Source organism: Misgurnus anguillicaudatus, chromosome 17 (assembly GCF_027580225.2).
Source record: "Misgurnus anguillicaudatus chromosome 17, ASM2758022v2, whole genome shotgun sequence".
In the NCBI taxonomy this organism is placed as follows: Eukaryota; Metazoa; Chordata; class Actinopteri; order Cypriniformes; family Cobitidae; genus Misgurnus; species Misgurnus anguillicaudatus.
In genome coordinates, this window is record NC_073353.2 from 8,267,259 (window position 1) to 8,294,061 (window position 26,803).

General features: G+C 38.3%; 1 protein-coding gene across 2 annotated transcripts in view; it reads left to right on the forward strand.

Annotated features, from left to right (window-relative positions):
- Positions 1 to 26,803, forward strand: part of epha3 (eph receptor A3) — a 155,415-nt gene that overhangs the window by 55,335 nt on the left and 73,277 nt on the right. For both annotated transcript variants that reach the window (XM_073854918.1, XM_073854919.1), the window contains exon 4: positions 18,450 to 18,605. In XM_073854918.1, coding sequence (XP_073711019.1) covers positions 18,450 to 18,605 — 156 coding nt within the window. The remainder of the gene's footprint in view (positions 1 to 18,449; positions 18,606 to 26,803) is intronic.

Here is a 26,803-nt window from a genome sequence, read left to right on the forward strand (position 1 = left end):
CGCTATCTTTAGGCTTTCATTGATAAAACTAAAGCGGCTAATCGCTGATTCTTTTATTTGTTTCATTTTGCGATCCTGTGAAAGTTGCGCAATCTTATATCATTAATTGCATTGAAATATCAGAGAAAGCTCTTACATATACATGTACAAAACACTGTGCAGCATGTTTACTTACAACACAAGCAGTGGACTCCGACATAATGTTAGTTCACGTCCATTTAAACTCATCATTACTCCCGATCTTGTTTAAATGACAGCATAGGGACTTACGCAGACCTCCACAGACCACCCCTCACAGTAATCAGGACAAAAGTGGACAAAAGAGATGTATTTAAGTACCAGGTGTAAACGTAAATGTGTCTCTCTCGTCCAATTGTGATCCGATCGACGAAAACACATCTTAATAACAAATGTAAACAGCCCCATTGTAAATAAGAATTCATTTACATACTTATATCTTAAAATTCTGTGTATGAAGATTGATTTTGGGTGAAGATGAGCCCTCATGTCAGTTGGGCATAACTGATCCAACATTTAAAGGTGTTAAGTCAGCTCTCCAAAGATGGGATTGCTTTCCTCTACCATGATTTCTATTAACATTATAAAATGTGAACTGAACCAAACAAGAAAATGTAACGTAACATATTCTACAGGTCTGAAAACACCTTAACTTCTGTCTGGATATGTTGGAGAACTGGGAAAAAGATCAGTGAGACATAAGAAAGTGAATCTGGTGAAGCCATGTGTTTCATTGGCAGTGATCGGCCCAGCTGAGCAAGAGAAACGCAAGAGCAGACCACAGTTTCTGACCTTTCTCTAGGGTAATTACACCAAACCCCCCCACCCGACTGGCGCGATACTGTGATAATTGCCCCTCTCTTTGTATAAAAAGGTGGTTTTATGTAAAATGTCAGCCGTCCTGAAGCATTTCCTTTCACACGGTACTCAAGATATCTAAGGAAGACCCAGAGGAGCTCACTCATCTCCTAGACATTACCTTGGCATTTCAGAACCCCGGCATTTTTCTCTTTTCTCACAACACAAGCATCAAGTACCCCACTGAATTCACATTTATTTTCTGACAAAGCCTGAGGTTGTTTGCAAGAACGTGTGCCTTTCAGAAAAGGTTTATTCTAGTGTTATGAATTCTCCCGCTCCGCTGTATCATCAGAAAATCTCTCCGGCTAAGAAACTGAGCCCATTTTATGTAACACACTGTTAACAAACAGATAAGCAAGGTGTAGACTGTCTGCGAGTGTGGGTATTTATGAAAAAAGCGAGGGACGTGCTCAGCAGCTGTCTGTTGGTTAGGTAAGGAGAGACTCTTGATGTTTTGGTGCTTCCCTGCCACAGTGTCTTTGAATCACCTGTAGTGGCGTGTCTGCTTTGGACTTGACAGTCTTGGGCTGTGGCTCTGTGCAAGCGCCCTCTGATTTATGGTGCCGCTGCTCCCTGTACCCAGCCTGCACGGCGCGGCCCCCGGTGAGACAGCCTTTCCCCCAGTGCGGCCCCCTCGGGGAGACGAATGAGGACTGGCTGGCAGGCAAGCCTTAACAAATGTGCAGACACCCTGCAGAGCGGCTCGACACAGAAGATTGATTTGCAGTGCCCTCTGCCCAGGCTGGAACGGGGCACCTGCTGGAGGAATCTAAATAGCATCCTCGCTCTGCTAGCTGCCCGTAACAGTGTGAGCGTCAGACCCCTTCCTGACCCGGGATAGTTGAAGAACCGGATCTTTTCTAGGAGCATTTTTATTCAGGCAGCCCAAGGCCTCCTAAGGAATCTTCATGTTTACAGCTTGATTATTAGCAAGTGACAAATCTTAAATGTCACATACAGGGTCTGAATCTGTAATTTCAGTCATCAATATGCATAATGAATTCCAATCAATCTTACATGAAATGCATGAATTGTAATTGGTCTTCATTGTGAGTTGTTTCTTCAGCAAATGAGTAATTGGTTAGCTGATGATTTGAAGGCCTTTATTTTCTAGAATTGCAGGTGTGAGGTAACCATGGGGAGTGGCCAGCATATGGTTGCAATGAAAAGCTGTGGTTTGGCAATGACTTTTTTAGAAATTCAACAGATTCTAGAACAGTGGTTTAAATCCTCTTGTGGAGCATTCCTTGATAAAGTTACAGAACACACACTGCCCAGACTTTTCTAAATAAATTCAGAAAAAATCATGTCACCATATATAAGAACGGGTATTAATCAAGACAAGGCCACAATGTATAAAACTGGTATCACACGCAAACCTTGGGTATACATGGGTAACATTATATGCATTTTTTACAAGAATTGTTCACACAAAAATGAAAGTTCTGTCTTCATTTACTAACCCTCATGTTATTCCAACCCCATGTTACTTTATCACGAAAATATTTCAAATAAAATCTTGGCTGATCTTTTCAATATTAAAAGTAATGTTGACAGGTGCTGTCAAGTTCCAAAAAGCAGTATTATTTATGTGTTTGAGTGTGCGTTCTTTTTTGGGTTCCTTATGAAAGCAAGCATTTAGAAGATATATTTAGATGATTTGTTTTTATTTTAACCTGGTAATTATGATTCCTGTGGGTAAAATACTAATATATTTTGGTCTAAAGGTGGTGAAAGACAAAGTTTGTTAGTTAGAGGGTTTGAGTGACCTATTTGAGTTGTTTTAAAAGAGGACATGATGGTCATTTGTACATTTTTTTAGAGTGATCCTCCTTCATGGCAAAGCACAATTCTGGAAACAACAAGATATGTTCCCAGAATGCATTTGCATTGCGGTAAAAAGTAAAACCAAAATGGCTGATTGTGAAACTGCGGATCATAATATTGATTGTTGAATATCGAGCGTCCCGGTTACGTGTCTGGTTGGAACTTTACTTATGCTTTGTGTTTGTTTAATGGTCTGACTAGTGGATAAAAGAAACTCTGCAACAAATACCTCTTCAAAAATAACAAATATTTAGGTTTCCTAAAGACGAGGGGAGATGGCGATCATGGATCACCGCTATGTGAAGGGAGGTTTGGCAGCCGGTTTGTAGTTAACAGTGTGTATACATTATATAGTACACATTTTACACAGCAACGTTAGCTCACAAAACTCACGGTTCGGATCACATAACGGTTTTTGAGGCACGGATCGGATAATTTTTCGGATTAGCAAAAAACAGGATGGGAAAAATATAATAACAAATCAAGAGTTGCACATTAAGTAAGGTCTAAAATTATCACTAGGTACAGAAATTAAATCAATTAAATAATAAAAACGGTATTTATTGTATTAATTAAATGTAATTATTATTTTTAGAGCTACAGAAGTGATTTTCTCTTTGTCTTAGGTTGTCTGATTAACATTAATGATACAGACTTAAGTAGGTTAATTGAGGTTACTGTCTCTTTAAGACCAAATAGGCACAGACTGGTTTCTGACTGTAATTTATACATACACTTTAGAGATAAACAAGTGTTTTTATTAGAAAAAGAATACTGTGGAGATTATTTTGTTTCTATGTGCTCTGTCAAGAACAGAAAGATTTTATGTTGGCTTGCTCTATGAAACGCGTCTCTCCGTGTGCGCAGTATCGAGTACCCTTACTCATTAATTACCTTTTTCATTGCTTTATTAGCCAAATGTATTTTAATACACTACAGTATAAGATACAGTGACACAACAAGTGGCGGCTGGTGGCTTCTTTTTTTTTTGAGGGCGCTAGATGCGAATTTATCACAACATGTATGTAGTTCGTAATTTCAAAATATGTATTCTGCGCTTTGAGAGATCGTGTGTGCATCACGTGTCTTGCCAAAATAAGTGCTGCAGACCCATCTAAAGGGTTTATGATAAAAGAGCCGACTGAATTTTTATGTCCCGTCAGTGTGGCGCAGGTGGGCATATGGAACACCTTCTTGATGGTGTTGGCAGCTAGTCCTCTCACATGGAGACACAATAGAGAGATAGACAGTAATTCTTTAGTGGAAAGATCCTTTCTCTCTCTCCGCGGCTGTGTTGGCCACGGTTATCGCACTTGAGCGCGTCCTCGCCACAATAGCCAGGGGGAGGTCATTTGGATTAGAATAGGAGGTTTTATGGCTGGTGTTGGGCAGCGCTCCTCTGTGAAAATAATACCTCTGTTATCAGTCATGCCTGTGGCTGACAGTCAGCGTACATTAAAAGTGGCCGGCACAATCCCTGAACCCTTGGCTGACCTGAAATCTCTTTGTCTGCGCTAAAGATTTATCAGTAGCAGCCGATTCCGTGTGGTCCGGCAGCTCCAGAGGAACGGAGGGGTCCTGAGGGGCCTCCCAAAGAGGCAGCCATAAACCTGCCACAATAGGGGATTAGGTGGTGGCTGATGCCGGGCACCTATTGTGCTGCTTCTGTAGCGGGGCAGTACATTCAGTACAATGGCACAGAGGAAGAGGGATGACTCGGGCAGAAGGAATCACATTCTGAGAGGCTTTGAAAATTGCGCTAATAGGCTTAGTTGTTTCAAAGCTACTTTCTCTCTTTTTCTTCCTTCTTTATTCTTCGTCTGCACTCAATTTGCTATAGGCATCGTGGTGGCTTATTGAGATGTGCCAAGGGATTTCAGTGGAATTATGTCCTGAAATTACTGAGTGACCCAGTAGCATCTTGCGTCCTAGCTTAAAGATGTACTGTAGAAAAATTATTACATCGTTTTAGCTCCGCTTCAGATCTCTGGGTATATTTGTTTTAGCATCCATGCACTATTTTAAGAAAGTCCAATTATTTTACTGTTGGTAAAGGGTGTTTTTTAGAATTAAGTAAAAAAAGTAAAACAATGTGTTGCCACGGTTGAAGAAAAAAATATTATTTGTCACTATATTACTGTACATTATTGTAGCTGCTCTCTTCCCAGTCTTTCCAAAACAGGTTTGTACAAAGCTCATCGTTCTGAAAAGTGCAGTGTTTTCTGATTGGCCAGACGACCCAGTGGGTTGTAATTGGACAACGAGTACCTCAGGCGTGTGGCAGAAAGGTTACACCCCCTACTGTAATCGTGACCTTCTGGACTCTCGCAGCTTCACTAGGCTATGTAGAAAGACGCACACATCTCTCTCTCTCTCTCTCTCTCTCTCTCTCTCTCTCTCTCTCTCTATCTATCTATCTCACATATAAATTCAAATAAATACACCCTATTGTTAACAGCCTTAGCTTGTTTTAAACTTTGTAAACTCCATGGTGTAATTGGGATAATCCCTTTTTTTTTTGTCTTTTCGACCCCAATTATAATCGAAGAACAGAGGATGCAAACATAAATCCATAAATCCTGCATGTGTTACTCTACACTGCTTAAAAATTAACATTTTGAACAATCAATATCAAATACTTTATCAAATAATTAAAACACACCCAGGCTGTGAATCAGAAGCATCAGATTGTCCTAGCAAATAAGGACAAATACTGTTTTCAAAACAGTATTTGTCCTCTGTAAAATGTCCTGCACACTGTGTTGTAAATAAAGCATAACCACTGATTTTTGATTGTGTCAAATATAATACTTTTGCTTTCGCAAATGAGCCGGCGGCAACATTACAGCAATAACTGAAGCCACACCTTCTTTCTTTGCATATACACAAATATTCTTACACAGTGACGTATATACAGACTGATCTCACCAAAAGTCGTGTTATAGTCATGCAAAATTTGATTAATTGTGTCCATGACACGAAATTCCGCTTTTTTTCGTGCCTTGACCACGAATATCTTTTTCGTGACACTTGCACAAATTTCTTATAAATAGTTTATTGTGTGCATTGCACAACTTTCTTTTTTGTTTTTATTTTATGTATTGTGTTCTCATAGTTTTTTTCCTATTTTCTTACCATTGTCGCTTGGGGTTGGGTTTAAAATCACTTTCTGTTACATTTTTAGACATCCTAACGCAAATCCCAACTCTAACCCCAACTCCAGGCGAGAATAGTTAAAAGCGGAAGAAAAACATGTAGACACCAATACATTAAAGTACATCCTAACCCTAAATCTAACCCCAAGCCACAATGATTTAAAGTGACACGTTGTAGTTTTTCAACCTTCGTAATATATTTTCAAGACCCTTGTGATGGTACATCGACCTAAAATAGGTTGAATGACATGTCTACCATAGCCGGACTGTATCGCTTTTACTCGTACTTTTAAACTTAGTAACCCGAGCACAAAAAGAACTACAAAACTTGACTGCTTTACGGCATATGTCACTTCCTCAAATTCAGACGTGAGAGCCAACTATTTATTTTCCTGATGTTTTTGGCATGGCCGAAGCAGCAACTAAGAAAAAGAAACACAAGGTTTTGTTGGAGGAGACTAGAAAGAGAAAACAGGAGAGTGACAGAATAAAATTGGTGAAGAACGCACCATTAGCGCCACACTTACCGCATGTACCGGCCGCAGGATAATACTCCGTGTGTAATCGCATCTTTGCATTGACTTTACATGTAAATCACCCGCGCTTGCCGCCTCTACCGCGGCTGGTGTAAACACAGCATTAGTGTCATGGACCTACGACATGTGTGACCCGGGTTCGATTCCCCTTTAAGGCAATTTTTTTAAATATAAACTTTAACCAAGCGACCACCGTTACAACTGGCTTGTAAACGTGAGCTACCTGATCTTTTGCCATTTGAAAAAAATAAAACCCATAAAATTATATTCATATGACATGCTGGAAGGCACACCGCAGACTTTGTGACCTAAAGGGTTGTCTTTTTTTTCCTTTGCGACAGTACTGCGGTGCTTGTGGCCTCCAGGGTCGCTAGACGTGAAAAATACATGTTCCAAGTTCTGCGGTGTGCCTTTAAAAATGAGAAAACAAAACATAAAATCACACGTAAAAGAAAGTCCTGCCAGTGTCCCAAAAAAGACATTCCTGCTCAAGACACGAAAGAAAGCGGAATTTCGTGCCATGGACACAAATAAATTGATCAAATTTTGCGTGACTATAAGACGACTTTCCGTAAGTTCATGTTGCGTAGATACATGGGGGCGTGCCTGATCGTGGAGTTTTAGGCAGATCTCTTTTAGATAGAACAAATCTTTTCGTGTGAGACTTTGAGCTTTGTAACTTTGATCTTATACATGCACAAACAGCTACATAACACACTAAAGAAAAACATGAAATCGTATCACATCCCACCTTTAACAGAATAAACAATTCCTCTGCCAGGTAATATAGTACATTACGTAACTCTGGGTTGTTCACAGTTGCCAAACAGAAATATATGAATAGGCCTTGGTTACGAACAGTGCTATCATTATGTGACAATATAGAATCTCAAGGTTCAAGGTTAACTAATTAACACCTACGATCTTATTTCAATTGCGTTATAGTTTTGATGACTCAATTAATCCTCCAAAATAATAATGAATAGAAATGTTTTAATCGACTGATAATGTAGTAAGAGACTTTCCAGGCTTGTGAGTTGGGTGGTGGTGTTCTGGTGGTTGAAACATTTTACCTATTTGGGAGTTTTAAATGGCACAACCAAGTAACCCGCTCGCTACATATTCTAATTATCCTTTGATGGCTAGTCTCATTCTCAAAGGTGCCATCAGCTTCACAATGAGGTCTAGGATGAGGCAGCTTAAGAGGTTGCATAAGACGGCACATTAATGCCGATGATTATGTGTGTTTGTGTGTCTATCCTGCAGCAGGGCCACTGGCTGCCGTAGCGGTGTGTAAATAAGAATTCTTGCCTAACAAAGATGTCAGAGAGAAAAAGACATAATGAGTGCCACTGAGAACAGTAAACCACCGTTGCTGTCCTTAGTAACAAGGTTATGCCATTAAACAGCTTTTAATGAGGTGGAGTTGCATCTCTATACCACTAAACAAACAAGATGCCTTGAAATCCTTTTTTTTCTGTCTTTAATTATGAAAAGTGCATCCAAGACCTTCACAATGAGTGATCTAGTGATATATGCTAGCATCTGATTCATTACTGAATCATAATTAGAATGCTTTTAGCCTAGATACAATATTATGACTCTCTTTGACAGATTAACAAAGAGGAATAGACCTCCAAGGTCTGTCATTTATTTAAAAGGATCTTTAAAGGCAAATACATTACAGAATGCGGTCATTCACTGTGTAATAATTGTATTTAAATGGCGTCAATGTTTCTCATTCTTAACAGAGTGACAGCAAATCTAGTCATTAGCTTCGGTGAGCGCGTCTGTAACTTCTCACGGTGCAACAATGCTGTCTGGAACCCAGCACTGGGGATCGTGTAAGCATCCTCAAAATGCAGTATTTATTTATTTATTTGCATTTTATGCAAAACATTTATCACAGCTAGAATGAAACAAGCTTGTTATTTGCCAGCACATGCATGAGAACGATGGCGGGCTGAAGCTTTCAGATGCATATCAGCTCTTTCAAGCCTATGTTTGCACTAGTAAGTACTAGGTAATGTTTCTGAAGTGGAGGCTCATTCATTTCAAAAGGCGTCTAAAGAGGCTTCCCGCATTGAGTTTCATTTCTGGAAATTGGTGTTACGCGTTGGTGTGCAGCCTAATTAGACAGTCTGATCTTGAACTGATTTAAATGAGAAAGGCTGCTGATGAGATTCTCATCATGAGAAGATCAGAAAGGTGTCGGCACATTTAGCTTTGCACTGAAAATGGAGATACACATGTTCCGTAAACAGTATCAGAAATGCAGTACACATTGCGATACATCCGATCTATCTCCTACCTGTAATGTTTCGAACAAGGCTGTCTCATAAAAGATCAAATTTTACTGAATGCTAGACGGGAGACTGAAAGGAGACATGGAGAAGAGGGGTGGGAGGGATATACACAAGGTCTCTCCGACCTTGTGGATTGTAAGGGAAGAGAGCTGGTAGAACAAGGAAATCATTTATTTAGTCAACCCTGTCGACGACTTGCTCTGCTTAAAGGAAGCACCATCGAAGTGGAGAAAAACCTTTTCTGACCTTTCCTTATAATATTTGGTTCTGGTATTAAAAATGTTAATTGAAGCCAAGATTCGTTCCTATCAGCAATAACGCAAAATGTTAAAGAGCACCCATTATCCGATTCATGATTTTACATTTTTTTTGGTGTGTAATGTAGCGTTCACACCAGCCGTGGAAGAGGTGGCAAGCGCAAGTGATTTACATTTTAAAGGATTAGTCAATTTTCTTTAAAAAAATCCAGATAAGTTACTCACCACCATGTGATCCAAAATGTTGATGTCTTTCTTTGTTCAGTCGAGAAGAAATTATGTTTTTTTTTTGTTGAGGAAAACATTACAGGATTTTTCTCATTTTAATGGACTTTAATGGACCCCAACACTTAAAAGTTTTAATGCAGTTTAAAATTGCAGTTTCAAAGGACTCTAAACGATCTCAAACGAGGCATAAGGGTCTTATCTAGAGAAACGATTGTCAATTTTGGCAGGAAAAAAAATTCACTTTTAACCCACAACTTCTCGTCTTTGTCCTGTAGTGTGACCTTACGTAATCCGTCATCACATCAAGAGGTTACGGAGGACGTATGCGAAACTACGCCCCAGTGTTTACAAGTGTGGAGAAAGAGGACCGTTCCGACGTTGTTGTATGTCAACTGATACTAATTAATGTCTTTGTGTCAGTTTATTGGTTAAAATGGTCCGCAAATGTGCGTATCATATATGTAACACGTGACCTTTCCACGTCATTACGCAATTACGTGAGCTCGCGGTGGCATGTCACAGGACTGGGGATAGATGAGAATTGTGGTTTAAAAGTCCATACTTTTAATTTTTCTTGTCAAAAATGACAATCGTTTCGCTAGATAAGACCCTTATTTGGGATCGTTTAGAGCAGTGGTTCCCAAACTTTTTCAGCGTGTGCCCGGCCCACCTTGTGTACAGTGCATTTTTTCGCGGTTTTAAAATGTAATATTTTAATAAAACAAAACATATAAAATGATACATAGTAGTGCTGTTGGTTAGTTGGCTTATTATTTTTTAGGTTTAATTACACAGAATTCATGATAAATTAAAAAACTGTTAAGTTTTTGGGGTCCATTAAAATGAGGGCGGTTTCACATTTGGTGCGATTGCCTGGTCCGAACCCGGGTTCGATTGCTGCCCCCTCCCCATGCCCCCCATGGACTGTGTTCACATATTATCTTTGCATCCGAACCGCGGTACGCTTGCATCATCAAGCTGCAGCAGGCGCGTACTCACATTGCTTAGCAAACGCTGTAAACGATAAGACGACAAGCGTGATTGACGAACTGCAAGCAGAGAGATGATTTCTGAATGCCTCCGCAAAAATTGACGTCGGCGGACAGCCCGTTGTCGTCGAAACGACTTAAGTATATTTGCGGCAGACAGACGCAAGTGCGTTTCTGTATTATTTCTTTAAAAACAAGACCAAAGGTTTAAAAAAATAAGAACTAAAGTCAAGCAAGCATTCTATGCATTTTGTTGTCAAGATAAGTGCACACACACACACACACACACACAGAGCTGTTATCAGTGGGGACATTCCACATAATACGTAATTAACAGCGGTTCATTTCCGCGATTTGGTACAATTGCGCTTACATCAGCAGCGAACCGAGTCCACATGAACCGAACCCCAGAGCACCCTTTTTAAGCGGACTCGAGTTCGTTTCGCGGGTGCACACCCGAGTTCGGAAGACAGCGTTCACATCATCCAAATGTACCGAACTCTGACGCCAAACGAACCCGGGTGCGCACCAAAAGTGCTAATGTGAAAACGCCCTGAGAAAAATCCTGGAATGTTTTTCACAAAAAACAGAATTTCTTTTCGACTGAACAAAGAAAGACATCAATATTTTCGATGACATGGTGGTGAGTAAATTATCTGAATTTTTTTTAAGAAAATGGACTAATCTTATGTGTCAATGCAAAGACGCGAAAAGGCATCCTGCGCAAATTGAGCTTTGCCGCGTGATCCGCGTGAGTTGAAAAATGTAAACTTTGGCGCATATTCGCGGCCGCAAGCGAAGGCAGAAGAAGCCCCTCCCATGACACGAATTTCCGCGTGAATGTCTCGAACGACTAGAATTTCACACGCGGCTTTCACTCGTGAATGAAGCGAATAAACTCAATATGTTCATGCATCCAACTACACACGAATAGCACATTTTTGCCGCCTCTTCCGCTGGTGTGAATGCAAAATAAGTGTGTGTTAGTGCATGTTAACGATATGCAAGGGTACAAATTGGTATTAATTGAAATTCACATTGTACAGAGCTTTGTGAAAAATCAACACATTTTAGCAACAAAATAGGCGCTCTTTAAATGATAGCTTTTAAGAATACAAAAAACCCCAACAAGCATATTGTATATTTAATGATGTGAAGTTGATTTCCTAATCCACATTTAGGCTTTGCATTTAAAAACGGCACATGAAATATGTTACATTAGTGACATTTGGTATTACATTTTTTTGTGTGTGTATTGATTCAGAGAGATGGCCTCATTTCCCTCTAACAGCACCATTGTGCAGGCTTCAGGACAAACAGAGCAACAGGGAAGCGCTGATCATATTTCAGGCCTCTCACAGGGCTTCAGCTGAGCTCTGCTAAGTGCCCATAGTTACAAATAGACAACCGAGTGAGAATGGTGCTTATGCAGACGCCATTTAGAAAGATATGCAAATCTGTGATGTATGGGCATTTAATGTGTGCAGAGGAATTTGTTTTTTGTATTTGTCAATTTATGATCACATGTCATTTATTACCATGTGCACCAACAATAGAACATTTTAGATGGGTACACCACATATATGTAAGCCATTAAAAATTAACAATTTAATTTTAGAAAAAAATACATTTATTTTTCTGATTATCTCAGACATCCTTATTTTTATCATTGACACAACAGACATTTTAGGAGTGGTAAATGAGATTCTGATCCTCTCCCGAGAGGAGGAACATCAGCTGTGAGCTTTCTTTGGAGACCTGGCTAGTCAGATACAGTTTCACAGGCAATTAGTTTAAACAGGAGCTGCTGAATGAATGCATTTGTTCTCTGTATCTTCTCCATCACTGCCAGCTACTGTATACAGACACTACCGTAAATGAGTCTAGCCAGCACTTACCGTCATGTCTTCACATTATGCATATATTGATTGATCTGATCCTGTTTCGTCACAGGGCGGTCTCATATTGTATCAGCGTTTACTGAAAACAAAGGTCTTGCTTTGTATCCTGCAGCCCAGAGGAATCAATTCTGTGCTTTTACAGAAACTTAATGGGATTCTCAATTCAGTGCCAACTTATTTTCTTTTCTAAATATCTTCAAAAAGATCAGAATAGACACAAATGAGACAGTAGTTGACAGAGGTGCTTCAGTTTTTGTTGTCTTTGATGGGCCTCCAATATAAACCTGTGAGGCCAACAACTCCCCACATTACATTCTCATCTCTCCATCTTCTCCTACACCTAAGTGAAAGGCTATGATTGACATTAGCCAAAGCTTTGCCTGTTCTTCCTCCAAATAGCTCAGATGTTCAGGGGAGCGTTGTGTTGTTCTGTCCAAGACCACAGATGGTTGATGATACGTGTAAGTTTGTGTGTGTAACGGTGGAAGTGCTTTTGTGCGAGGGAGAGTTTGGGGGCTGTTATTGATTACACATGTGCTGTGAAGAGATGTGGGCTAACAGGCATGGGGAAGGAAGTTAAAGCCTACAGATGGGTGCAGAGGTTGGATGATTTCCCATTCAAGCCTCCCAGCACACACTCCATACATGTTCAGCCTTAACAGGAATACACATGATCGTCCCCCTAATCAGGACACGATACATGATTGTTTTTTCATAAAAAAATGGCTATATGCAAAATGGCTACATATATGGCTATATGTTCTTCAAAATGTTCCTGCAATTTGTCTTCTTACCACACAGAGGTGTGTTTAACACATTTGGGACTTTGTGCACTTCCTAAGAGAGCCTCTAAGGACAACCAGGTTAATGTAAACCTGCATTCCCATGAATCACAGTGACCCTTTATGCAATGTTCTTCATATACTATGGTTAAGAGAAAGTGTCAAAAGAAACAACTGAGAAACAGCAACTCTATTATGAGGTCAGGATGCCTTGCGGATATAATGTAGATTTAATACACAATGCATAATAGTCTTCCTGTCAGGAGTGCATGCGGTAACACAGGAGACTCTGAGAGTAACTCAAAATGATGGTTTAAAAATAACAACAATAAAAGAGCTAACTGGCAGGAAAACACAAATTACATAAGACTAAGAACAGACAAACGATGAGGGGAACATGAGCATATAAATGGAGATAATGAGGATGATGGCTGGCAGGGGAGGATAATGACTAACACGAAAAAAGTGAGGGAGCGATGGGAAATGGACTCCAGAGGGAATGAACGGAGGGAACAGGAAACAGGCAGGACAGCAGACAGGGGGTGCATCCCAATTCAGGGGCTGAATCTATCTATCTTTAAAGGCAAGACTCGGTATTTGGCCCTGTCCCAAATGGTGCACTTCATGTGTACTTTCGGTCTTGTGGTCTTAAATTGCGCATGCTCAGTTAGTCTACGAGTCCGTAGGGTGTCCCATTTTACGCTCTGAAGTGTGCTCATCTGCACCCCCTTTGCACACTTGCTGCTGCAGTGCGCTTTACCAACCCTGAAGTCCTTGCGAAAGAGCAATCAGACCAATCAGACAACAGAAGGGAGGAGTTCACACTGATGGGCAACTTCTCTTCCTATTTCCGGTGTGACGCTCGAGTTGGTCACAAAATACGACTCCGGTGCACCCTCTTGGACTCGCGTCAAGGGTCCCTAAGGTCTGCACTACATGATGTCATCAAAGTGTGGACTCTGAGGAGGTCAACAAGTCCGGAGTGTGCCATTTGGGACAGGGCCATAGAAGGCTGTAGCCTTTGAAGTCCACGAAGCTGATGTTGTAGCCTACGGGGGGAATTTGTCACTTGCTGTTCCCACTCACCATGCTTGTCAGCGGGACTCAGCACCTGAGACCTTTCAGACCTTTAAAAATAAATAAGGAGCCAGATCATTTTACATTTTATTTTAGAAAATATGAAACATTGATAAAGATTAAACTATATCCAACAATGTATAAAATTTACCAACCTTTAAAGTATCTAAAAGTAAAATGCAACATGCGCAATATTGCATCAATAATATTAATTCACATCACTAAAACATTATTTATAATAGTAAAACCTGTAATTTGCAAAATATACACTTTTATTCAACTACAGTCCTGAATGTTTATTTCAAAATACACAGACGTCACAGGCGCGCATTGAATCTTGGGATAGCCAAGGTTGTGAAAGATTCATCTATGGATCCTCGGTTTCAGGGCAAGGACTGGAGGAGGACTGCCAATGAAAATAGCACTTTTGAGCTAACTCGGGTACATTTACATTATGGTAATGTTGATTAATGTACATTGTCCTCTTTTAAATAAATTTTAAAAAATGAAAATGAAAATGAAACAAAGGCCGCATTTAGAGGCTGCAGGTGAAGGAGCCTTCGAATTGGGACAGCCTTTGCACCCATGAGTGTAACACTTCCACACGTGAGAGACAGCATGTGATCTGGCTGATTGTAAATTAATTAAACCTCTTTGGGTTTCATACTGTGAAACAGAATTCATTTAATTGTAGGACTGTCTTCTGTCAGCGCTTTGACTGTAATGAACCTACAAAAAAGAGGGAAGTGAAATACAGATTTGTGTAAGCTCCAGTAATTTGCCATCTCATCAGGATTTCCTTTTCTCCTTTCTCATAAGTGGTGGATGAGTTAATGAGTACAATTTAATAGCACAGATATTACCATTTTAAAAGGTGTATTTGCATAATTCATGCAAATCTACGGAGTGTAACATTAACAAAGACTTTTTTCAAATGTTATCACATAGTTACACCTTTAGCCTTCCAATTTATCTCTTCTCTAAGGAAAATATTCTTTAAAAAAATAACTCTGAGATTGATTTTTATTATGTTTTATCTAAAGGTAGGATGTTCTTTGCATATTTGGTGGGACATATCTGGGACATTGCACACATCACTTTTTGATTTGATTTACTCTGAGTTAATTGTATTGCCCACTTCAGACAAAATATCCACGTGTCATATAGTATACTGTGCAGCATGATCAATCATCACTCGCTGTGCATAATAGTATTGAGAAGGTGAATTTAGTATCTGACTTCCATAAACAAAAGTATTATATCGGATCTCACTAAATACTTGGTGTTTCAAGTCTGTTTACATGACGTTAGTGTAGTTGGGGCTCTCAAACTTGAAACTTTGCAGTGGTTTGGATATAGCCTGGTTGCCAGCCGATCTTACCCCCGCCCACAAGATTTTGAAAACGGGAATATCGGTCTGGGGTTTCTGCGTTGAGGAGCTACTATGCTTGGACAAATGCTGGTCGAACCAATCAAATTGTCAGGGCGGGCTTTATACGATGATGGACAGATAATCAACAGTAACGTAATGAACCACGTCACCAAAGAGCGCGTGTGTTGAATGGCTGCCGCTGTAGAATTCAGATGTGTGGATTCCGACATTGAGTCTGTTCTAAAAGATATCGACAGAGCATTGATTTTAAAAGAGCAACAGTGAACGCGAGCAGGGCATTTGTTGATGTTTTTGCCGTCCTTCCTATTCGGCAAATGTTGGTCGCTACTGAAATGGCTAACGTTATCACGGCGATGCAATTCAGCGTGCAAGACGAGATGGATATAATTAGCGGTCGTTGCCAGCTTCTTTTCGGAAGCCCGGTATCGTGGTTGCTGAATAAGTGTAGGGACATGCTAGGCTCCAATATTTTCAAGCCAACGTAATGGGTATCGTCGTGGATGAAGTTCACCTAACGTATAAATGGTAAGAGATAGTCTTACTCTATGACTTAGTAAATACTTCATGTTGTGATATAAATGAAATGTTGTAAACATAGTAGGTGTTGATGTACATTCGCTAACTCAGTATAATCACAATGTTAGTGTCATTGTAGCGAAATAACTAGCAGTTCGGTCAGGCTGCAAAGACGTAATTTCAACATACGTCACACACTCCGTTGCTCTGATTGGTCGTAGGTCTATCCAATTGAGTGCAGAGGCATTTTTCGGTTGAGACACGCCTCATAATTATAGCTCAATGGAGCGGTATCAGACTCAAATTCTACTAGAATTGAGTATGACAACGTCAGGCTAGTTTGGATATACAGTGGTGTGAAAAAGTGTTGGCCCCTTTCTGATTTTTTATTTTTTGCATGTTTGTCACACTTTAATGTTTCAGATCATCAAACAGTTTTAAATACTAATCAAAGATAACACAAGTTAACACAACATGCAGTTTTTAAATGAAAGTTTTTATTATGAAGGGAAAATAAAATTCAAACCCACATGGCCCTGTGTGAAAAAAGTGCTTGCCCCCAAACCTAATAACTGGTTGGGCCTCCCTTAGCAGCAACAACTGCAATCAAGTGTTTGCTATAACCTGCAATGAGTCTGATACAGCGCTGTGGAGGAATTTTGGCCCACTCTTTTCTGCAGAATTGTTGTATTTCAGCCACATTGGAGGGTTTTCGAGAATGAACCGCCTTTTGGGGATCATTCCACAGCATCTGAATAGGTTTGAGGTTGGGACTTTGACTAGGCCACTCTAAAGTCTTCATTTTGTTTTTCTTCAGCCATTCAGAGATTAACTTGTTGGTGTGTTTTGGATCATTGTCCTGCTGCTGAACCTAAGTTCGCTTTAGCTTAAGGTCACAAACAGATGGCCGAACATTCTACAATTCATTTATCACAGCAAGTTTTCCTGTTCCTGAAGCAGCAAAACATTACACCATTACACTAACACCACCATATTTTACTGTTGGTATAATGTTCTTTTTCTGAAATGCGGTGTTACTTTTATAACAAAAAGTAGTGGGACACTCACCTTCCAAAAGTTCAACTTTTGTCTCGTCAGTCCACAGAGTATTTTCCCAAAAGTCTTGGGTGATCATCAAGATGTTTTCTGACAAAACTAAAACGAGTCTTTATGTTCCTTTTTCTCAGCAGCGGTTTTCGTCTTGGAGCTTTGCCATGCAGGACATTTTTTGTCTCAGTCTCTATCTTATGGTGGAATGGTGGAGTCATGAACATTGACCTTAACTGAGGCAAGTCAGGATTGCAGTTCTTTGGATATTATTGTGGGGTCTTGTGTGACCTCTTGGATAAGTCTTCGCTGTGCTCTTGGGGTCATTTTGGTCAGCTGGCCAGTCCTGGAAAGCTTCCAAAACTCCCAAAGATTTAGAAAAAAATGTATAACCTTTGCCAGACTGATAGATCTCAATTACTTTATTTCTCATTTGTTCCTAATTTTTTTTTTGGATCTCAACATGATGTGTAACTTTAAAGGGTCTATAAACCCACGATTCACCCACCCCCAAGCCGTCCGAGATGCATATGTCCATCATTTTTCAGACAAACACATTTTCAGTTATTTTAGGAAATGTCTTAGATCTTTCAGTTAATTAAATCTTAAGTTACAGGGTCTACTCCTTCAAGTCCAAAAAATGTGCATCCATCCTTCACAAAATAAATCCAAACGGCTCCACGATGATAAACAAAGGCCTTCTGATGGTAATCCGAACGGTTTTGTTGTAGAAATATCCATATTTAAAACTTTATAAATGAAAATAACTAGCTTCCGGTAACGCAGCCATCCTAGTTGCGTCTGCATTCAAGATGAGAGAGTATGTAGTTTGTGGAGGGTTCTGTGCTGCTGCTCTGTGCCCCCGCCCTCCGAATTTGTCACAGAAAAGTCACAGTCGCAGTGTGGGTTGTCATATCTATGACACACTGAACACTCTCAGATAAAAGGTACAAAAGTTGTAACTGGGAAGGTACCCTTTCGAAAAGTAGACTTTTGTACCTGAAAGGTACTTATTAGTACTTATTAGTAAGGTACCTGCTGGTACCTTAGAGGTACATATCTGTACCTAAATGGACTTTAAAATGTACCCCACCAACAATGCCCTACGACAAATAAATAAAAATCATGTACTCTACCAGGGGCATAAGACATCATTCTCTTCTGGAACACTACGAACTCTTCTGAATGGAACAATGAGAAAAATTATAGGGTTTAAAATGTAATGCTACTGCTGTCTATGAGAAACATTTTTGAGATTAGAGATTAGTTTCCCTATATACTTACTCATGAAACAAGCAAGCGTTCATTCCGTATTCAGCTCACCCGTGCATGTGGCTAACCAAACACATATCTCAGTGTTGTTGGTATAGCTATTAGTCTGCTTAAATCAGTATAGGTGATTAACTGTCTTTCCATTGTGTCTGCCGATGCATACGGTCATGTGAAATGATTTGGTCCATTAAAAGTGGCAGCTTAATAATAGGGTAATGAATTGCTCTGTTGGGTAGAGTCTTCCAGCGTCCTAATTTGTCTTCCTTCTCTTGATGTCTCCACAGCCTGTCGTCCTGGCTTTTATAAGTCCTCCTCTGGGAACGTCAAATGCTCCAAGTGTCCTCCACACAGCTACGCACACCAGGAAGGCTCGGTGCACTGTGGCTGTGAGAAGAACTATTTCCGTGCTGAAGATGACCCCATCTCGATGGCCTGTACCCGTATGTACCTAATTTTCAAATTATATTTACACTTGCATGCTTTTATATCTTTAATGCAATGTAAGACACTTGAGATAGTAGTTTTTCCAAAGGGTACATACATTTAAAGATGAAGTGTGCAATTAATGTAACTTTAGTTGCGATTGTAATCTGTTTGTTTGAGAAACCTCTTACAGTCAGACCAACAACATGGTCATTTAGTTGCATAGAAATGCGTTTCCTGCTAATGGATAATCAGAGGCACTTAGAAATTATCCTGATTTTATTGTACTTATAATTATTTAGATTACGTCAAACAAAGGGCTCTTGCTCGTAGCGCTGCCCTAAGAAGTGCCTGAGGTTTTGAAGAATGATGTTTGTTCAAGGATTGATGAATTTGTGTTGGCCCATTTCGACAAAGCCTCTGATCCTCCCCCAGCTCCCTTTACATCATCCCACTGAGAATCCTATGTTTGCTTATTTTTAACCATTTCAACGAACAGGCCTCCTCGGGTTCGCCTGGCAGTGCAAGCTAACCTCTCCACTACACAGAAACTACACAGATGGTGGACAGATGCAAGCACTGCCAAGCATTCCAAAACACATTATTCATAAATCATTGCGTTGCCATCAATGCTGATTCATATTGCATCAAATCAGCATGAGCTTTATACTGTACTGAATTCTGGGCCAGGTTTAATAGAGGATATCTTATGTGATATGCTAGGACGCAAGTGCCAGAACACACATGCTTGAAGTGCAGCTTGGAGAGTGAGGCCGTGTGTCAACCAAAGCGTATAAATGCGCCTTGACAGAACTTTTAGCTGAGCTGGTTTGGCTGCTATGGTATGGATGATGTGGTAATATTAAACTCTGCTTTGTTTATCAGTCGTTGTATGATGCGCCAGTTGGTTAGTGTGGAATTTGTCCTGACTTTTCTCCAGTGTGATTGGTGTAAAAGTTACATTGATGAGCGCAGTAGATTTGTTCACTGCAAAAATGACTTTCTTACTTAGTATTTTTGTCTTGTTTTTAGTAAATATCTAAAAATTCTTAAATTAAGATGTATTTTCTTGATGAGCAAAACAAGAAAATAAGTCTAGTTTTTAGAACAAAAATATAAAATTTAAGCAAATTTGTGCTTAAAACAAGCAAAACAATACTGCCAATAATATAAGAAAATAATTCTTGAAATAAGTTTACTTTTTTCATAAACACTTTATTCAAGAAATTGTTTCTTATTCCATTGGCAAATTGTTTTGTTTGTTTTAAGCAGAAATTCGCTTAAATTTTATATTTTTGGTCTAAAAACTAGACTTGTTTTTCTACACTGTAAAAAAAACTTTGCTGCCTTAAATTTTTTTGTCAAATCAACTCAGATTTACAAGTCATGTCAACAGAGATGAGTTGTCACAACTTATAAAACATAGTTTAAAAAATCTACTTAATTTTATAAGTTATAACAACTCACCAGTAGTTATAACAACTCATCTCTAGTCAAGATGAATAATAGAAAGTTGAAATGACTTGTAAATTCGAGTTGATTCAACAAAAAAATGTAAGGCAGCAAAGTATTTTTTACAGTGTAGGTCATTTTGCTTATTAATAAAATACGTCTTAATTTAAGAATTTTTTGATATTTTACTGAAAACAAGACAAAAAAACTATGTAAGAAAGTCATTTTTTGCCGTGTTCTAATGAGCACGAGGGGTTTGTTACCAAACCAATCATGAGTTCCGTTCACTTCCTAAAAAAAAGAATACTATGGAAGTGAATGGGGTTCATAAACGGTTTATTAACAAACATTCCACAAAATGTCAGAACAAAGAAATGTATACAGGTTTGTAACAACATGAGAGTGAGTAAATGATGACAAAATTTTCATTTTTGCGTGAACTATCCCTTTAAGCCCTTAATTCCTTTAAGCCCAATGCTCTAAATAATTATTAAACAAATAAACCGATCTTTAATTGTACTTTTTCCTAAATATTTAACTTCCATCCACATGCGTCTCTAAAATTTTGGTTTCGGTTTTAAAACATGCAGGAATTAGTAAACAAAGTACAGGACATAAAAATATTTGTTTTGACAAGAATTCCTCCAGATATAATCTGTTATGTCTGAAGTAAAGGTTTGACTGTTGGGGAATATATCTGATGTGTAACATTATATCAGATCCTTGCATTAAAATAGATCTTAAAGCTGTCTCTCTCTCTCTCTCTCTCTCTCTCTCTCTCTCTCTCTCTCTCTCTTTAATATATATTGTTTTTGACTTTGTGTGTGTCACTTCTACTAGTGTTACCAGTGATTGTAAGGTATGTGTGATGTGTTGATTTTGTTTTTGAACCTTTAAAAAACTTTAACTCGATTTTTCTTTGAAATTGACTTTGCTGACTTCAAACAGGTGTAGCTCTGTCATTTTATGTTAGGTTCCAACAAATCATGCATTGTTTTGAAGTTATTTTTTAACAGAGAATGTCAAAATGTAAGTAACTCATTTTTGAAAATTCGCTCATTCCGACTTAATTTGCCAGCACGGGTCACAAATGATTTGGTGGACAAGCCCTAACTGCAAAAAAAAAGTATTTTTGTCTTGTTTTTAGTAGAAAAAATATAAATTTTTTTGTAAGGAAAGTAAATTTTATTAAGTAAATAAGTACATTTGTGCTTAAAAGAAGCAAAAAAGTAACTTTTTTTCTCAACCCATTGGCAGATTTTTTTGCTTGTTTTAAGCACAAATTTACTTAATAAAATGTACATATTGTATATTTTTTATCTATTATTTGTCTTATTTTCATATGTAATTTTGCTCATTAAGAAAATGCATCTTAATATAAGAATTTTTTGATATTCCTACTGAAAACAAGACAAAAAATACTAAGTAAGAAAGCCTTTTTTTTGCAGTTATGGCTTGTCCACCAAATCATTTGTGACCTGCACTGCAAAAAATTATTTTCAAGAAAACATTGTATTAGTATTTTTGTCTTGATTTCAGTAAAAATATCAAAAAATTCTTAAATTAAGATGCTTTTTCTTGATGAGCAGAACAACCCAAGAAAATACGTCTAGTTTTTAGACCAAAAATATCAAATTTAAGTGATTTTGTGCATAAAACAAGCAAAAAATCTTCAACCTTTTTCTTAAACTCTAAATTCAAGAAAATTTCAAGAAAAATTTGCTTACCCCATTGCTTTTTTATGCACAAAATCACTTAAATTTGATATTTTTGGTCTAAAAACTAGACTTATTTTCTTGGGTCGTTTTGCTCATCAAGAAAAAGCATCTTCATTTAAGAATTTTTAGATATTTTTTTCTTGAAATCATTCTTTGCAATATGTGCTGGCAAATTAAGTCGGAATGAGCAAATTTTCAAAAATTAGTTACTTAAAAAAATGCATGATTTGTTGGAACCTAACATAAAATGACAGAGCTACACCTGTTTGAAGTCAGCAAAGTCAATTTCAAAGAAAATTCTAGTTAAAGATTTTTAAAAGTTCAAAAACAAAATCAACACACACATACCTTACAATCACTGGTAAAACTAATAGATGTTACACAAACAAAGTCAAAAACAATATATATTAGAGAGAGAGAGAGAGAGAGAGAGAGAGACAGAGAGACAGCTTTAAGATCTTTTTAAACACTTAATTCAAGAAAATTGTTCTCACCCCATTGGCAGATATTTTTGCTCATTTTAACCACAATTACACTTAAATTGTATATTTATGCTCATTTTTCGTATCAAGAAAATACATCTTGATTTAAGAATTCTTAGATATTTCTACTAAGAAAGCCTTGAAAATGCTGAATGAGCAGTTGAAGAAAGACAACACAATAATCATCTGCAATAAAGAAGAAGTAGTTTATTTATATAGCGCCTTTCCAAAGCTCAAGGTCGCTTTACATTGCACTTTACAATACATTTAGACACCCACATATACAACACAGTCAAATAGTATACGTACAGTTACATTATCCAAAATGCATGTTAAATAGATATGTTTTAATTGGGTCTTGAATGCACTCACAATAATCATTGTGCCTTCATAAATTATGTTTCTCCTCATAGATTTGCACCTTAACTGTTTTGCTTGTAACACAGCTCCCAGTTTAATGCCATGGCTGCCTTGTATGCTCAGTTGTTTCATGAATTATTGCCTAGAAAAATTTACAGTTTATGTTGCATTCTATATTGTGTCAGTGAAGGTCAGGGTTTTATCACCATTGAGCATTTCAAAGGCATACATATTTATGCCTGTTTTAGTGCGTATAAATTGACTTGTTTATTTCTGCCCGTCTATATTTTATGACCTCATAAAGCCGATATTCCACGGTGTAAATCCTTAACACGAGGGAAATGCCAGCACCAGACGTGTTATATAAGCGTGCCACTTATCAATACCCTAATGCAAACATCTTACATACTGTACATCCCAGATTGCATTTCACGGCCGCAGGGTTTGTCGTGTTGTGATTGTTCAAGCCGGCAATAATGACTAAAGCTGTAGTCCCACTTCTGTAAGTTGCGTGTCACGCTGTCTGTGTAATGAATGGCTTACTCTGGCATACCTCACATCCTCTCGCTAACAGCTGAGCCAGTCTGTTAACATTACCTGGAGCACTGTGATTTCTATTACATGTCAGGATCAATGAAAGTGCTGCTTTGGCAAAGATGTTACCTAGTGACATACAACATCTTTTTCCATAATCCTTTCAAAAAGAGAGGGCAGGGATTTGTTCATGCTCACAGTCAGGGGCGATTCTAGGATTTTAATTTTAGGGGGGCTCAGCCCCCAGTAAGGGTATTAATTAAAAATATATTATTTAACTATTAGGTTGTATACTACTAACCTTATTGCAATCCACTATTCCATTGTATTCCCTGTGTGTCATATATGGGACTAGAAAATTTTCATTTGGGAATGGAGATTTTTTTACAATGAAGACTTCCTGATTCATTATTCACTGTGCAAATACACACACACATTTCCAGTACAAACACATCATTTTACTGTTTGCATTTCTATGCTCACATAGAAACCTTAGCCAAGGATTTTTTTGACAAAATAAACTTTTAACCAGAAAATAAGATAAATGTGTGTGTTAACATAAATGTAAACATAAACTGGATTTGCTAATCTTATAGGTCAATATTATTAGTTGATAGCCACTGTGTTCATCTGGAAATTATACAGATCTAAAATATAGAAAAGAGGAATGACCAACAAGTGATCTACCTTAATACTGAGTTGTCAAGATGCAGTATGATGTGGTTTTCAGGGCAGGGTTTAGATTAAGCCAGGACAAGGCCTTAGTTATATTAGGATGTTTATGTAGTTTTTACAAGCATACCTTACAAAAATATTACAGGTGTGCATCTTGAGACAAAACAATGTGACTGATGTATTTTAAGATATGTTAGTGCAAGCTACTTTTAGTTAAGAACTAAAACTCAAACAGGCATTTTAGTCTTGAACTAGACTCAAGCCCTGTTTGGGAAACAGCCCCTATGTGATGTCTATACTGTAGGTCAGGGGTCTCCAACCTTTTTATAAGCAAGGGCTACCACAATGGATAAAACTATCTGGATGGGTACTTACTACTTTCTGATATAGTTTAATCAAAACTTTTTTCTTTTACTTGTTTTATTTTCTTTTACTTTTTGATACGTTTTAGTATTGTTTAAAATGTTAAGATAGGTAAACCAAGCCAAGCTAATATTAAAAATACCACATTGAACCCTCAAAAACTTACTAGGAATACACAATGCCAAAGACAAATACACAGGTGCCTTACACGTTTTAAAAGGAAGGAGTTCAAATGTTGAAATATTTAATATTTTAAATGAAATGAAACAAACATATTTAATAAGCTATACTTTACTTATATTGTTAGATTTTAAAAAAGTTATTTTACTGCAAATATAAGGTGAAATGCCCATTAAAAGCTCGATTTGCACGTTTGATCCAGTTTTTCCACACACAAAAAAACTAGTTTTATAAAAGGATACACTTCACAATAACCTGGTATTTGGCTGCATGAAATTATCTGCCTGATGCGTTCAGTACAACAACGGTAAAGCAATGCATCACGCCAGCACCTGACTTAAAAACCTGTAACGTTAATAAGCAATATAGATGCGTGCTTTTACTGGTAACTTGACTGCCCTGCTCCCTTCTTGGCGAATATTTCTGTGATTGATTTTGCAGCATCTCGCTGCGTCTGTCTCTCTCTGCGTCTCCTTTGCGCTGCATATTTGTTAGATAAAGCCAAAAAGCAGTGGGTTGCCGCCGTTTGGTCATGTGGTGGCATTTTCTCACCGCGATGACTGACTCGTAGATTTTAAGAGGTCCGTCATTCATTCATATCATATTATTTCACATGTCAACCTGAGCTGACTGCACGGCAGGTTAGAACAGCCGCCAGGTCAAGATGGCCAGTCCGCCCTGTACTACAGATGTTCGCTCTGCTCGGCCCCCCTGCGAATTGAAAAACGCGCTAAATCCATGCTGACTCAGATCAGGGGAGGAGCCGAAACTTGTCCCAGCATGCCGCCTTTTCTAAAGAGTTTTTATAGGGGACTGAAGCGATCACAAATTAATGAATCAAATATTTTTTTAGGGGGGCTGGACAGTATTTTAGGGGGGCTGAAGCCCCCCTAAAATGAGCCTAGTGACGCCCCTGCTCACAGTGATAAATTTTTTTATTTTTTCTGACAATGGAAACATCCTTTTTGATAATGGAAAGATTCAGGATGTGTTATATAATAAAAAAAAAACACTTTTCTAGACTTGAACAGTCACATGTAGCCTACTCATAATGATGTCAAAATGTGCATCGTGGCATAAGTATTTATGTAAACACAGTTATGTCTAAGGCACTAGACGTACGATTATTGGATTCGTTAATTACTGTAGGTCTGCTGTAGGTGATAGCAACCTTAAAAAAAAACATATATAGTATTCTATCTTGTTGTATTTATTGGTCCTATTTTTATTTGTTTGTTTGTTCTTATTTGATCACTGACTGTTTACTTGATTATTTACTTAAAAACTATTTTAATTTTAAGAAATAATGGATGTCTAATTAGGAAATAATTCACTTTTCTTCACATATTTCTGGAAATTACCACCACTAAATAAGTCATTTGGATCACAAAAATCACAAAAAAAATGAGGACTGAAACAAGAAAAACATGACGTAGTGGGGGACTAAATAAATAAGCAAATGGAAATTTTATCATTAAGATTTATGTTAAGTTTAAGTTTAGGTTAATGCATGTGATTTTGTGTGTGTGTGCGTGCGTGCGTGTGTTTCTGCGTGCGGACGGTCTTGTGTGTAGTTGTTGTCAGTCCATTCAGAAGGTATTGAGGACTATGATGGCTTGGGGGAAGAAACTGTCACACAGTCTGACCAAGAGTGTCCGAATCCTTTTTTACCAGACGGCAGGAGGGTGAAAATTTGATGTTAGTGGTGTTTGGGGTAAGTGGTGTGCTGGCTGATGCAGTGTGGGCAGAGAGACTCAGATGATCTTCTCAGCCATCATTCACTGCAGGGTCTTTCAATCCAAGATGGTGCAATTCCAGAATCAGACAGTGACTGTCACAAGCTTTGCTGATTTTGTCTATAGCTGATGCACCTCCTTTGCTGATAAGACTCACCTTGGTTGTGTCACTGGTAAATTAAATGGTGAATTGCAAGTCCCAAAATATTCCCAATATTCACTATGATTATATTATGAAAAATGAAATTAAATGAATTTTTTTATGTAGTTCTTCCTGTTCCATTAATGGGTAAAAAAAAACCTTCCTCTTAGCCTTTTAGATGTATTATTGTCTAGGCTTGTGACAGGGTTGTGGCAGCCTCATGTCTTGTATTTTTGGATCCTGTCTTTTAAGTCTTGTCCTTGATGTCGGGATCTGGACTCATGCTCTGGTTCTTGTCTTCTTTGTAGCCATATGCTCATTGTCTTGTTGTGTTTTATATTGAAACATGAAGTCTGGGTTTCACCACTTCTAGTTTGGCATTGTTTGCCATGTGGTTGGAATCGTGACTCATGTGCTCCATGTTATGTTATTGTTTCATAATTTGTCTTTTGGAATGACTTTTGGATTATGACTTGTTCTTATCTTGGTTCTTGTTCCCAAGATCTCAGTTTGGAAGCACATTGTTTGTTTTCTGTGTGCCCTGTGATGTCATGTCTTGTGTCTTGACCCCGC